The 15,391-nt window shown below is 38.5% G+C and overlaps 1 protein-coding gene across 1 annotated transcript in view; it reads left to right on the forward strand.

Annotated features, from left to right (window-relative positions):
* The first annotated feature begins 788 nt into the window (after positions 1 to 788).
* The window catches only part of PDSS2 (decaprenyl diphosphate synthase subunit 2), a 263,575-nt gene continuing 248,972 nt past the window's right edge, over positions 789 to 15,391 (forward strand). The window contains exon 1 of the mRNA XM_047101881.1: positions 789 to 1,358. Coding sequence (XP_046957837.1) covers positions 1,063 to 1,358 — 296 coding nt within the window. The 5' untranslated portion in view covers positions 789 to 1,062. The remainder of the gene's footprint in view (positions 1,359 to 15,391) is intronic.

Raw genomic sequence — 15,391 nt, forward strand, 5'->3', positions numbered from 1 at the left:
GGATGGTGAACGTTGCTTCCTTCGGGTGAGAAAGGCGAGAGGCTGGGCGTGGGCCTCTGCACCCTTGTGGAGGCATGGCTGCTTCTGCCTGGGTCACACACAGGGGGAAACCGAGGCTCAGCGAGGAGGCTGGTGATTAGGCAAGGATCGAGGACATTCCTTGGGAAAAAGAACCCTTTCTGCCAGGCCACGCCACCTTCTGTCTGGTTGGGAACTGAGGGCAAAAAGGGCTCAGCCGCGCGCCTTCACTTTGCGTCTCAATGCTGAGTAGCGGCGGGTAGCTCCAAAAGCCCCGCCGGCCTAGGGGCCCTCCCTCCTGCCCTTCCACTACCACTGCCAGGGGCTGGGGGCGGACAGCTGCGAGAGGCTTCCGAGAGGGGCCGGCACCCCCGCCCGAGCCCCCTCCTTCCAGGAGGGCTGGGAGCCGCGAAAAGAGACTTGGTAGACACCGACCCTCGCTCATAACACAAATATTCACGTGTGCCCTCTCTGTGCTGGGAATTGGGCACGCCCTGGTGAATCAGACTCCGCCCCCGCTCCGGGCGTTGGAGCACCACACAGCAGCCCCCAAGCCCCACCCCAATCCAGGACAACCTAAATCCTTCAACCTTGGGTGAGGAAGGGTGTGGGAGGAGCCTAAACTTTCGCCCTACCCCTCGTCTTCCGCGTTTCACTACCAAGGCCCCCTCCCTTCTGGGGGCGTTCACGACTGTGTCGTAAAGTAGGGAACATTCTTTGCTCCCGAACAGCCCGCCTCGCTGTCTTTACGACAGGCCGTATTCCACGCCCCCAACATGGCGTCCCCCATTTAAGAAGCGGCAGTAGTTTCTACTCAGGTGGCCAGGGGCAGTGCTGAGCTTGGGCTGTTGTGTGTGTAGCCTGAAGTGCTGAAAGCTGTAGTTAAAGTTCGTTTCTAGTCACGGTTCCAGGAACTCTCCCTTCTTTCAGGGTCAGGAGTTGCCGGTTCCTTCTAGTTCCTGCAAGTTCTTCCTCTGCCCCTGGTTTGTTCCCTGCGCCACCTCCGGACACCCCCCAAATCCCTGACACTCCCAGACTCAAACTATGAGCCTTCGGCGGCTGCTGTTGCGCTTACCCCGTTATCTCGGGGTCTCGGGTTCCCCGCGACGCTTGTGGTGGTCCCCGTTCCTCGATACCATCTCTTCGGTGGGCTCCTGGCGTGGTCAGTCCTCCAGGTCCCCGGCCCACTGGAACCAAGTAGTGTCAGAGGCGGAGAAGATCGTGGGCTATCCCACGTCCTTCATGAGCCTCCGCTGCCTGCTCAGCGACGAACTCAGCAACATCGCTATGCAGGTGCGGAAGTTGGTGGGGACTCAACACCCTCTGCTTACCACGGCCAGGTGAGCTACTCCCTCTCCTCCTGACGCACTCCCACCCACTGGAGTTCTTTTTCCTGGCCGATGCACCCTTCTGCCTCGCTCAGCCTGGCTCTCTGCTCATTTCTTTTACCCCTTCCTTTCCTCAGACATGTTAAGACATTTGGTGTTTTATCTCCTCTAGTCCACTCATCGTAACTTTCTTCCTCCTTTTGCTCATATGAGCGGATAAGTGGTTTTCTTACTTTTTTAGTGTTTTTGCTTCTTAATTATTCAGGGTAAAGATGCCTCAGTGAATTATGGAGAAATCGAGTAAGGATGTGGGTTTGAGTCACCTTTCTAGGAATGGTCTTTTAAAAGCGGGATAGGTTGATTCTCGGTTCCGCGCTGTTCAAGAGGTCGCCTCCAGAAAGAATGGGGAGGAGGAGATATGCTGAAGGTAGAGAGTTCTTTCTAGGGAATGTCCCAGGCTTAAGGTAGGAATTTATTCACTCAGGAGTCACGATCCTCTTGGGATTTTTATCAGTTATGCTGGACTACTACTGTGAAACTTGCTATTAGGATGTTAAGACCACAACTTTTGCCTCCAGTAAAAACAAACAAAAACCTTTTTTATTTGTAAATAATTTCAAACATACTGAAAAGTTGCAAGAATAAAAATAGTACGAAGAACACATCTGTATACCTTTTAATCAAATTCATCTATACATATATACACAATATTTACATGTATATGTAAAACACACATATATATCTAGTGAATCATTTGAGAGTAGATTGCATTCATCATGATCCTTTACACCTAAATACTTAACCGTGTATTTCCTAAGCATTGGAATATTCTTTACATTATTTAAACACATTTCATATTGATACAATACTTTTATTTAATCTACCATTGATATTCCAGTTTTGCTAATTGACCCAGTAATGTCCTTTATAGCTTTTTTCTCTAGTACAGGAACTAGCCTAGCCTCACATATTACAGTTAGTTGTCATGTCTCTTGAGACTCCTTCTCTTGGGAACATTTCTACAGTTCTTTGCTTTTGTGAGTAAAGCAGTAGTTCTTAAATGGGGCAGTTTTGCCTGCTAAAGAACATTTGGCAATATATGGAGATGTCATAACTGGGGCCTGCTACTGACATTTAGTGGGTAGAAGTCAGAGATGCTGTTGAACACCCTGCAATTCCCAGAACAGTCCCCACCATGAAGAATTATGTGTCCCCCAGTGTCAATAGTACCAAAGTGGAGAAGCCTTAGACAAAAATATCTTTTCCTATTTTCTTTTATTAAAGTTTTATTTTGAGGTAATTATAGATTCACCTGCTGTTGGGAGAAATAATACAGAGAGATCCAATGTATGTTTTACCTAGTTTTCCCAATAGTAACATCTTGTACAACTGTAGTACAATATCAGAAGTAGATTAATGGCATTGATATAGTCAAGATGGAGAACATTTCTGTCACTAGAAAGATCCCTTACGTTGCCCTTTTATAACTACTCCCACTTCCCTTGCCTTCCCCCTTGCTATAATTTTTTATGAGACACCTGTCATTTCTTTGTCACTACAAAAGTTACCGAATAGCTGTAATAAAGTGATTTTATTTGTTGGCATTATCTCCAGTGATCAGGAATGTCATTTTATGACTGCGCTAAACTTGTCCTATAGATGGAATATTAATTTTGCAGAGATTTTAGATGCTATACACTCAAAACACATACACACACACACTTACATGTTTTACAGCTTAATAATTAAAGTATTGAACTTTCCATCCAGTTTTAAAACTGTACTTATGAATCCTTTTGAAACTGTACTTCCCAGTCCATGCCCCTGAGCCCCAGGGTACTGGATTTTGTGTTTATTTTTCCTTGTTAAAAATTGTATCAGTGCTCCTCTCAATAATACCATATTAAATTTTGCTCACTTTTGAAATTTATAAATATGATAGTTTGTTGCATTGAGTCTGCTATGTGTAGTTTTTTATTAATTGTTCCTAAGATTCATCCATTTCATGTTTAATTGTACTTCATTAGTTTTTCACTGGTGTATGAAATCCTATCGTGTGAATATGCCACAGTCTTCTTTCAATCAGCATTTGGGTGGTTTGCATTTTTGTTATGAAAAATGCTGCTGTGAATGTATTTGTACATGTCTCCTGGTGTACTTGTCTTGAAAGAATAGATGCAGGAATGTATGCACGTGTTCAGCTTTAGTAAATAATACCAAATTGTTTTCCAAGGTGATTGTGCTAGCTGACACTCTTATGAGCAATGCCTGAATTCAGATTATTCCATGTTCTTGCAGTACTACAACTATGAAATTTCTTATTTTGGTCATCAAATAGTGGGTTTCACTGTGTGTGGTGGGGGTTGGAGTAGTACATTGCATTGTGCATATTATAGTCGTTGTAATAAAACATTGAAGTGAAAAGGGCAGAGCTAGAAAAAGTGTAATTAATGTGTATATTCTGAGAATTATAATTCATATACTTAGTTGCTAGAGCATCACATGGGGTGTTGGAGAAGATCCCTCCTGAAGCCACCAGAGACACACTAGATGAAAGCTTGTAAGACTAGTGGCTCTAAAAATTTCCTGGTTACAGCTTGCCCTGCCTGCCCCGTACCATACTACCGCAAAAAAAAAATGGGGAGGAACAAAATAATTAAGTTTTGGCAAAGGTGGTGACATATGGATTGCTTTATTTTGTAAGAAAAGAGCTAATGTGTGTGTAGTTTTATTATATTTACTTTGATAGTGTATTGTAAATTATTTATTTAAACAGTCTGAACTCACAGGCAGTCAGTGAACAAACAACTTTTAGGGAGGGAGTCCTGTATTTATTTGTTTTAGCTGTGGAGCAGGCATTTGATCATAGAGTAGGCAGACTGTGATTTTTTTTTTTTGTTTTTTTTTAGTTTATTCATTTATTTTGAGAGAGAGAACATGAGCAGGGGAGGGGAAGAAAGAGAGGGAGAGAGAGGATGCTAAGTGAACTCCATGCCATCAGTGCAGAGCTGGTTGTGGGGCTTGAACTCATGAACTGTGAGATCATGACCTGAGCCAGAATCAAGAGTCGGACGCTTAACCAACTGAGCCACCCAGGCACCTCCAGACTGTATGATTATTGTTGAAAACATGGATTAAGCAACTATATTTTTTCAATTGATGTACACCTTACTTTGTTGAAATCTTATCAGCAAAGTATTGATAATTAAGAGGAGAATGCTCTCAGTATGTTAGCCAAGAACACAAAGACCCCTTGTAGTTGATTTAGGTAGGACTATAGGAAACTGGACTTGGTAAATTCTTTTACAGTTTCATTTTAAATTTTGAGTTTCTGTGATTTACTTAAATCGATATTCCAGCCCCTTGGACCATTTTCCTTTTTGTTTAAATCCTCATGGAATGTTAGAGATGAATCATGTCTAATAACCTTAAAATTTGGGTGAAGGGTGGCATTTTGGGCAAACAGCAGGAGAAAAAAAGCAAATCACCATAATTTATTATTCACTGCCTTCTCTTTCTTTACCTAAGCCATCTCATCAAGAAAATGAAAAAGAGCCTAGAGGTATACTCTAACAGATTCAGAAGTGAGATTAAATTTAAAATCTTGAGACTTGGTGAAATAATGACTTTATTACTAGGAACAGTGTAGCAATTAGCTAATTTTTACCCTTGTTCTTCTAGATATCCTAGGATCTTTATATTGTAAGTTCCAGTTAGATAAAAGAAATCCTCAATTAATTAGCTCAATGTTTACTGAAGCTTATGGAGGAAAATAAAGAAGTCTAAAACATGGACTGTGTTCCCTGATGAACAGGCATTGTGTTGGACACAGTATATTTACAACTATCTACGAGAAGGAAGTAAATGACTTGTGGCTAATGAGTAGTGGGGATATATTAGCTATTTCATTTAGAGATACTGAAGTGTCCTGGAATAGTAGAGAGCCTCTCATGAAGAAATTGGGATGTCATTAGGATCGGTGGACAGAAATTACATAGGTAATATTTTAGGGTGGTGGTAGTATATTACATATTGTTTCCTTTGTGATTCTTTTTTCTCCTTTCTTCCCCAAGCTTTCATACCCATAGTAGGTATAGGGGAGACCTTAAAAGCAAGAATAAGCAGTGTAGTAAAGTAAAATCAGCAGCAAGAAAGGAGTTAGAATAGCTAAAACAATGTTAGGGAAGAAAAAGTGGGAGGAATCATTCTACATAATGTTAAGTCTTAGATATAATTTCATTGATCAAGACAGTGTGGCATTGGTAGAGTAGTAGACAGATCAATGGAACAGAATAGAGAACCCAGAAATAGATCAACACAAATATGCCCAATTGATTTTTGACAAAGGTACAAAAGCAATTCAGTAGGAGAATAGTCTTTTCAACAAATGGTGCTGGAATGATTGGACATCATTGACAAAAAAATGAACCCTGACCTAAACCTCATACCTTAAAAAAAAAAAAAAAAAAAAAAGTAAAATGGATACCTGTGAGATCAATGTAAAATGAATTTAAATGTGAAATGTAAAACTATATAACTTTTATAAAAAAACACGAGAACATCTCCAGGATCTAGGGCTAGGGAAACAGTTACTAGACATAACACCAAAACCCCATTTCATAAGAGAAAAAAATCTTCATTTAATGGACTTCATTAAAATTAAAGTCTGTGCTCTGTAAAAGACTTGGTTAATAAGATGAAAAGATTAGCCACAGATTAGGAGAAAATATTTGCAAATCAAATATCTGAAGGACTTGTATCCAGAATATGTAAAGAACTCTCCAAACTCAGTGGTGAGAAAGTAAACGGTACAATTAGAAAATGAACAAAAAGAGCCTGTAAAGTTAAGTAAGCTTGTATAACATTAGCCATTAGAAAAATGTAAAACCATGATGAGGTAACTACTACATACCAAATAGACTGGCTAAAATTTAAAATACTGACAATATGAAAGACTAGTGAAGATGCAGAGAAACTGGGTTTCTTTTATATTGCTGATGGGAATGTAAAAATAGTACAGCCACACTGAAAAACAGCTTGGCAGTTTCTTATAAAATTAAACATACATTTACCATATAACCCAACAATCACACTCCAGAGAATTTATTCCAGAGAAGTAAAAACTTATGTCAAAACCTATACACAAATGTTTATAGCAACTTTATATGTAATAGCTAACAACTGGAAATAACCCAAATGTCATTCACTGGTGACTTGTTGAACAAATGGTGATACATCCATGGAATGAAATGCTGCTCAACAATGAAAAGAACTGAACTATTTATTCATACAACAATTTGAATGAATCTGGAAAGAATTATGCTGAATGAAATAAGTCATTCCACACTACTGGTAGGAATGTAAAAAGCCACTACAGAATACAATATGGTGGTTCCTCAGAAAATTAAAAATAGAGTTACCATATGATCCAGTAATTCCACTTCTGGGTATATATCCCAAAGAATTTAAAGCAGAGTCTCAAAGAGATACTTGTTCACTCATGTTCATAGCATCATTATTTGCAATAGCCTAGAGGTGGAAGCTACCCAGATGTCCATCAATAAGTGAATGGATAAACAAAATGCCATATACATTTAATGGAATATTATTCAGCCTTAAAAAGGAAATTCTGGTACATATTACAACATGATGAACCTTGAGGACATTATGCTAAGTGAAATAAGCCAGTCACCAAAAGACAAATACTGTATTATTCCATTGATATGAGGTATCTAGAGTAGTCTCATGAAGAGAAACAAAGTAATATGGTGGTTACCAGGGGCTGGAAGGAGGGAGTAATGGGAAGTTGTCATTTAATGGGTGTAGAGTTTCAGTTTTGCAAGATGAAAATGTTCTGGAGATTGGTCACATGACAATGTGAATATACTGAACTGTACACTTAAAAATGGTTAAGATGGGGGGCGGGTGTGCCTGGGTGGCTTAGTTGATTGAGCATCCAACTCTTGATTTTGCTTCAGATCCTGATCTCATGGTTGTGAGATTGAGCCCATGTCAGGCTCTGCGCTAAGCATGGACCCTGCTTAAGATTCTCTCTCTCTGTCTCTCCCTCTGCCCCTTTCCCCCAGTTGTGTTCCCTCTCTCTTTCCCTCAAAAAAAAAAAAAAAAAAAGGTTAAGATGGTAAATTTTACCACAATTAAAGAAAACATCAATCTCAGAAGTTTATATGCTGTTGGAAAGGAAGAATTTGCTCTGCCCTACAAGATCCTTCTAGCTGGACTAAGAATCAAAAGGACATGAGGCAGATTAATGGGAGAAAATAAAACTTAATAGCATATGTATGGGGAATCCACATAGACATGAAATTCCAAAGACAATGAGGCAAGGAGATGGTTATATGAGCTGAGAGGGGTTGGGGTCTAGAGATTACAAAGGGGAGAAAGACCATTAGCAGGAAGGTTAAAGGAGATGTTTGGAAAACAAATCTTGCCCTGTTATGCAGGTAAGTTTCTTAGGTAAAGAGGAATCTCTGTTAATAGCTTTCTTTCTGGTTTGAGCGTGCAGTTGAGGTCAAGGTGAAGAGCTTTTCCTTGATCTGCTGGGTTTCTTTTCCTTTTAACTTTTAAAGCTCATGCCAAAGTAGCCCATTTTGGGATAGGCTGGCCTTGGTCCCTACAGTACTGTATGATTTATTTATTTGTTTGTTTGTTTGTTTGTTTTTGAGAGAGAGAGAGAGAGACAGAGCGTGAGCCGGGGAGGGTTATAGAGAGGGAGACACAGAATCTGAAGCAGGCTCCAGGTTCTGAGCTGTCAGCACAGAGCCTGACGCGGGGCTCGAACTCACGGACGACTGAGATCTTGACCTGAGCGGAAGTCAGATGCTAAACCTACTGAGCCACCCAGGCGCCCTTGTATGATTCCTTTTATACAACATTCTCAAAATGACAAAACTATGGAGATGGAGAACAGATTAGTGCTTGCTAGAGTCAGCACTTATGCTGACAGTGTGGGAAGCAGGGAGGGTGTAAATACAAAGAGGTATTTTGTGGTGATGGAACATTTCAGTATCTTGATTCTGATAGTGGTTACGTGAATCTGTACATGGGATAAAGGTGCTTAGAACTATACACACCTATACACACAAATGAATACAGGTTAAGAAAAGTGCTGAGAATAGAATAAGATCTGTAGTTTTGTTTTTTTTTTTTTATTTTTTTATTTAAAAAAAAATTTTTTTTTTTAACATTTATTCATTTTTGAGATACAGAATGTGAGTAGGGGAGGGGCAGAGAGAGAGGGAGACGCAGATCTGAAGCAGGCTCCAGGCTCCGAGCTGTCAGCACAGAGCCTGACGCGGGGCTCGAACTCACGAACCATGAGATCATGACCTGAGCTGAAGTCGGACACTTAACCGACCGAGCCACCCAGGCGCCCCAGTAGTTTTGTTAACACTAATGTACCAATGTTCATTTTTAGTTTTCATATTGTACCACAGCTATGTACTGAAGGAAGCCAGTTGAAGGGTACATAGGACACTATACTATTTTTGCAAGTCTCTGCGAGCCTATAATTATTTGAAAAAACTGAAAAGAATCACTTTGAATTGAGAGAGAGAATGAATGATTGAATGAACGAACGAACAAATGAACCAACAAACAAGCAGTCGGCCTGGGAGATAGGAGACCTGCATGTTCTAGTTTCAGCTCTGTCAGTAGGTATGACCCTACACAAGTTATTCCATCTTTTCTGGGCTTTAGTTTCCTAAGCAATGAAATAAGGAGTTTGAATAAATGATCTCCAAAGATGCTGCCATTTCTAGACTAGTATAGAAATTAGTGTTGTAATTGAATATGGCAGATAAGGGAGCAATTGTCATTTCTCAGGCGGGAGTGAGCAGATTGGATGCAATGTGGTAACACAAATCTATAGTCCTTTTCCTACTATTTAAAAATCCTAAGAGCTCAGAAAAGAGGATGTTTTTTCAGGCCTATAAATCTGACCTGAACTGATGTGAGATTATTTATAGTCTTTCTTTATTCCACTTAATGTGAATATTCATGCATTTTGCTGCAGAAATATTCATGTGTTTGATTACAGGGTGCAGCCCCAGATCCTGCTGGAGGGCTGGGTAAAATGCACCTTCCTAAAATCAGAAAAATTTTGAATTGGTTTCAGGGACTTTGGATGAGGGACTGTGGACCTGTCCAACCAAGCTGGACGGTGCGATGTAGGCTGGAGTAGAAGCCCAGATACACGGTGTAGATTGGTAATGTGGTAGAGGCTGAAAGTAGCAACGGTGCATCAACCCCCACTTCCCCTCAGTACATCTCGCCCCCTGTGGTTCATTACTATCTTGCTGATGAAATGTAATTATCCACTTGTGCACAATATATATATTTTTGTTTTTAATCACTTAAATTTGTGTGTAAATTTTTACAGCTCTCCCCTGCTATCTGAAAGAAGAGCGTCTGCTATGAAACCTTCCATAAGCCAAAATGGCGTAAAGCAAAGAAGCAGTTACCATTAATTTGCATGGGAAAATTTTTAAGCATTCTCAGACCCAAAGAATAATCTCCCTCAGGCTTTTTTGACACTTTAGGACACATCTTGCTAACGAATGCACAAAATAAGTGAAGATAAAGCACAGATGCTCACAGACACGCTTCAAAGCTGCGGCAGCTTGATGTTGAGTGTGGCTCCTAGGGAAGGAGCTCAGCCATAGCCCCAGTGCACACTGCATCTGTAAGGGCTCACTGCAGAACAAACACTGGATGCTAAGTTTGCTTTTTGCTTTTTTTCATAGAAGAGAAAATCCTCTTTGTATTTCTTTTGCTTGGTGAAAATGTGTGAATGCATGTCTTTTGTAACGCAAAGTGGCTTAACTTGAACTTTTGAAAGGCAGGGGATGCCTGTATTACTTTTTTTAAAGTACTTTTAGTTTTATATAGTACTTATTCCCAAGAACTTAAATGCTTTTAATAATCATGTGATGGACACTTAATTGTTTCCAAGGTAATGACTCATACTCTTTTCATACAGAATTAGTTAAATTAGTTAAATTTTGTTATACATAGTTAACTTCATTGAGCAGTGAGGCTTTGTTTGTTTTCATTGATTACTGTTGACACATTTGGCTTTTAGGATTAAATTTTTGTTTAAATACCCTGTCTTTTTACTTTTGCCTCCATCTCTATTGCACATTTAGATAGATGGGATTAATTTAGTATGCGTTTAGTGGAGACAAATTATGGCATTTCATCTCTCTCTTAGGGGGTGTTGATTCCTTAGCAGAGACTTTTTGTTTCTGAGTTCACTACAGTTAACTTGGCTACCTAAAAAACCTTCTTAGTCTTTTCTGCATGTTAAAATTCTTCAGAGATCTTTAAACATATTATTAGAAAATGAACTTTAGTCTCCTCCATGTTTATAAAAGACCCTTTCTAGATTCAGTTCTGTAATTACTGACTGCAAACCTGCATTACTTATGAAGGACTTTTTTTTTTGTATGACTAGGAGAAAATTAAAATTTTTAATTCATTCCACAAATGTTTGAGGTGCTCTTGGCATGGGATGTACAAACAAGAATAAGACACAGTTGCTGCCCTTTAGGAATTCATCAGAAACAGTATAATGAGCATGAGCTCTAGAATCAGACTCTTTAGATTTATATTCTGGCTCTACCACTGCCAAGCTATGTGATCTCAGGCGATTTCCTTAACCTCTTTGTGCTTTAGTTTCATTTGTAAAATGAGGATGATAACAGTACGTATATGTTAGGGTTTTATGGAGATTAAATGGGTAAATATAGGTAAAGTGCTTAGAGCAGTATCTGGCACATAGAAAATATCCAAATGTTAGTAATTTCCATTATTATTAGAAAGTTCATTTTAGTGGGGGAGATGTACAGATAGTGAGAGTACCTTGGGATAAATGCTATAGTCTGTGTGACCAATATGCTGTGGAGACAGGGAGAAAAAAAATCTCTGTAGAAAATTGAAGATTTTCAAAGGCGAGGTGACCTAAGTGTTGGGTCATGGTGGATGAGAAGGAAATGACCAAGGCAGGAAGCTAAATTAAAACACAAGAAACTGCTTAGCGAGGTGTAGGGAAGTAGTCATTTGGTGTGGGCTGAACGTGGGGGATGGGATGAGACAAAAAGGATAGGTTGAACATGTATGTCTGCTTCTGCCAAGATAGAGTAACCTGTGCTGGACTTTACCTTCCACTGTAAACAAATAGAAAACTGGATAAAAAAAAAAAATGAAACAATTGTATTCTTGGAGTACAAGACAGTACAGGATTGTGATTCCTGTGAGAGGTAAACAGATGAGGTGAGAACTATCACTCTGGCTTCCTGCTGGGAGGTATTTTCCAAATAGCAACACAGAAAGGGTGAACTCCAGTGGAGGATGGTGGCATTGCTGAGTTTGAGGAGACAGATTAGATTTTGGGGAAGTGGAGGCAGCTGGAAATTGCAGAGCAGAATCTGGAAGAGGAGGGAGTACACAGAGAAAGGCTCCAGAAATCTAAGGTGCACACTTGAGTGTATTGTTGAAATATAAGCAACACATGACTAGGATGAAACATGAGGCTGGGGAGCTATAAGCTGTACAATTCTCAGAGTTCTCACAAAACTGGCAGACATTTGATTTCTAACTGGACAGTATGGAAAGACTTTGTTGAACAGCAAGTCTCAAAAGGATCGTGCTGATCTAAAAGTAATAGAAGTGCCAGCGGAAGCATATCAAATCTCTTAAAAGGAAGACTATAAAATCCAGACACTCAACAACACAATATCACAATAGCCAACATCCAGTTACAAATTACAGTACATTTCAAGAAGCAGGAAAATATAACCCATACCCAGGAGAAAAATCAGTCGGTAGAAACAGATCCATAAGACACAGAGATAATGGAATCAGCAGACAAAGACTTATTATAAATATGTTCAAGTGTTTAAAAGAAAACATGACTAATGATAAAAATGAAGGAAAAAATACATGTCAAATGTAACAACTGTAACTGAAAGTTTAATATGTAAAAGGAAAACTTACTCTGAATTGACTCAATAGCAGAGTTGATGCTAAAGAAGAAAAGATAAGTGAATTAAAGACATGGCAATAGGTGCCCTTTTCATCCTGATATAAAAGGATCCATGAAAGATTATAGCTAATATTCTTAATAGTGAAAGACTGAATGCTTTCTCCCTAGGATAGGATGTTCTTCCTCACCCTTCTGTTCAAAATTTTGCCAGAAGTTCTAGCCAGTCAAGAAAAAGAAATTAAAGGCATATTGGATTAGAAAATAAAAGCTAGTCTTTATATCTAAATAACGTCCCATGCTAAGAAATCCCTAAGAATTTACAGAAAAGCTGCTAGAACTGATAAGCGATTTTGACAAGTATAAGGCATATAATGTCAAAATATATAAATCAATTGTACTTCCTTATATTAGCAATGAACAGTTGGAAAATGGATTTGCAAAATGTTTACAATATTAGCAAAAACCTGAAATGAGAAGGGATAAATTTAACAAAATATATACAAAGTCTGTACATTGAGAACTATAAAACATAAATGAGGAAATCAAAGATGACCTAAACATACCATGTTCATGGATTGGAAGGGTTAATATTGTTAAAATGTCAGTTCTTCCCAAATTCATCTGTAGATTTAGCATAATCTCAGTCACAATTTCTTCAGGTAATTTTTTTGGTCAAAATTGATAAGTTGATCCTAAAATTAATCAGTGATTGCAAAGATCCAGAATAACCAAAACAATTTTGAAAACTAACCCTGTAATGCTAACATCACATGATTTCAGAACTTCCTAGAAAGCTACAATAAGCAAGACTATGAGGGACTGGTATACAGGTAGGCATATACATCACTATGATGAAATACAGTTCAGAAATGGACTCACATGTATATGGTAATCAATTTTTGACAGAGGTTGCAAGGCAGGTCAATGGGAAAAATACAGTATTTTCAACAAATGGTACTGGGGGAGAAAAGGAACTTTAATCCTTACCTCATACCGTAAAGGACAATAACCTTGAAATGGATCTTGCACTTAAACATGAAAACTAAACTGAAAATTCTAAAAGAAAACATAGGAAAAAATTTTGTGACTTTGAAGTAAGCAAAGATTTCTTAGAAAGCATGAAGTGTAGAAGAAAAAAGAAAAACTAGAGTTCATCAAAATTTAAAACTGCTCTTTTGAAAATGTTAAAACAAAATGGCAAGCCACAGACTGGAAGAAAATATACACATGTCTGATAAATGACTAGAACATATAAAGAAGTCTTACCTCTCAGTAAGAAGACAACCAGTTCAAAAACTGGAAAAGATTTGGATGTTTTATAGAAGAAGTTATCTAGCCAGTAAGTACGTGAAACATGCTCAACGTCATTAGTTGTCTGGAAATGCAAAGTCAAACCAGAAAGAGAAATCCCTATATAGAAATGAGAATGGGTAACTTTAGGAAGTCTGACCATAGTAAATGTTGGCGAGGGCGTGTAGCAGCTGGAGCTGTCCTACATTGCTAGTGGGAATGTAAAATGGTACAACCACTTCAAAGAACTATTTGGTCATTTTTTAAAAAGTTAAGCATATCCTTGTATCTTAAAACACGGCAATCCCACTTCTGGGTATTGAAATGATAGAGAATGCAAACAAATGTGCATTCAGAGATTTTAACACAGTTATTCAGAGCATATTTACTGTAGCCATAAACTAGAAACTATCCAAATGTCTAAGGTGAATGGAATATTTTTCAGAAAGAAAAATGAGTTGATCAATGACTCAGTCAAACATGGATGGATCTCAAGAACATTATGCTGAGTGAAGTCAGATACAAAGTATGATTTCATTTACATGAAAAATCTAAAATAGGTAAAATGGTAGTAAAACATCCACTTTGGTTGTTTGCTTGGGGCTGTAAAGGGGAACAAGGGAAATGTTAGGGTATTAGAAATGTATTATATCTTTATTATGGTGGTGGTTACAGAGATGTATACATTTGACAAAACATTATACTGTATACTTAAGATGGGTACATTTTATTGTTAGTAAATGTTACTGAGTTTGTCATTTTATTGCTCAAGAGTGTTCCTTTGCATGGTTATAAAGCAATTTGTTCACCTTAAATGAACATTTTGACTGTTTCTAGCTTTTGGCTACTGTGAGTAAAGCTGCTACAAAATAAATAAAGCTGATTTAAAAAATAAAGGAAAAGTTGTAGCTACATTTTGAGGAGCTTTGTATATAGTATTAAGATCTAATTTTATTTTGGGGTCAGTGGAGACTACAAAGGTTAAGTAGTAGAGAAACTTGAATAGATATGTCTTTTGAAAGCTGACTTTTGGCAGCTGTGAAGGTTGAGGGTTGCAGAAAAGAAAAACTGGAGGCAGGAAGGCCTGGCAGGAGATTGCTATAATCTACTCATTTCTCCCCCTGCCCAGCTTTATTGAGGTGAATTGTCAAGTAAAATTATATATATTGAAAGTGTACAACATGATTGTTTGATATAACATAGCTTACCTTTGTGTGCGTATGTGTTGTGTGCACACGTGTGTGGTGAGAATGCTTAAGATCTACTCTCTTAGTAAATTTCAAGTGTAAAATAAAGTGTTATTAAGTATAGTCACCATACTGTACGTTAAATCCTCAGTAGTTATTCTCTTGTGACTAAAAGCTTTTACCCTTTGACAAGCATCTCCCCATTTTTCCTACCCCCTGGTACCTGGTAACCATCATTCTGCCGTCTCTTTGTATGGGTTGAGTTTGACCCCCTTATTCCCTTTTTTTTTTTTTTCCAGATTCCATATATAAGTGAGATCATATGGTATTTGTCTTTCTCTTTCTGGCTTATTTTACTTAGCATAATGTCCTGTGGGTTCATCCATGTTTTTCCAAATGGCAGGATTTCCTTCTTTCTCTTGGCTGAATAATATTCCTGTGTGTGTGTGTGTGTGTGTGTGTGTGTGTGTGTGTGTGTATCAGATATTCTTCATCATTTATCACTCAATGAACACTTAAATTGTTTCCATATCTTGGCTATTGTGAATAATGCTGAACATGGGAGT

This window comes from Lynx rufus, unplaced genomic scaffold (assembly GCF_022079265.1).
Source record: "Lynx rufus isolate CCGP_SWC_20201006 ecotype Redwood Valley unplaced genomic scaffold, mLynRuf1.p SCAF_6, whole genome shotgun sequence".
NCBI classification, from domain to species: Eukaryota; Metazoa; Chordata; class Mammalia; order Carnivora; family Felidae; genus Lynx; species Lynx rufus.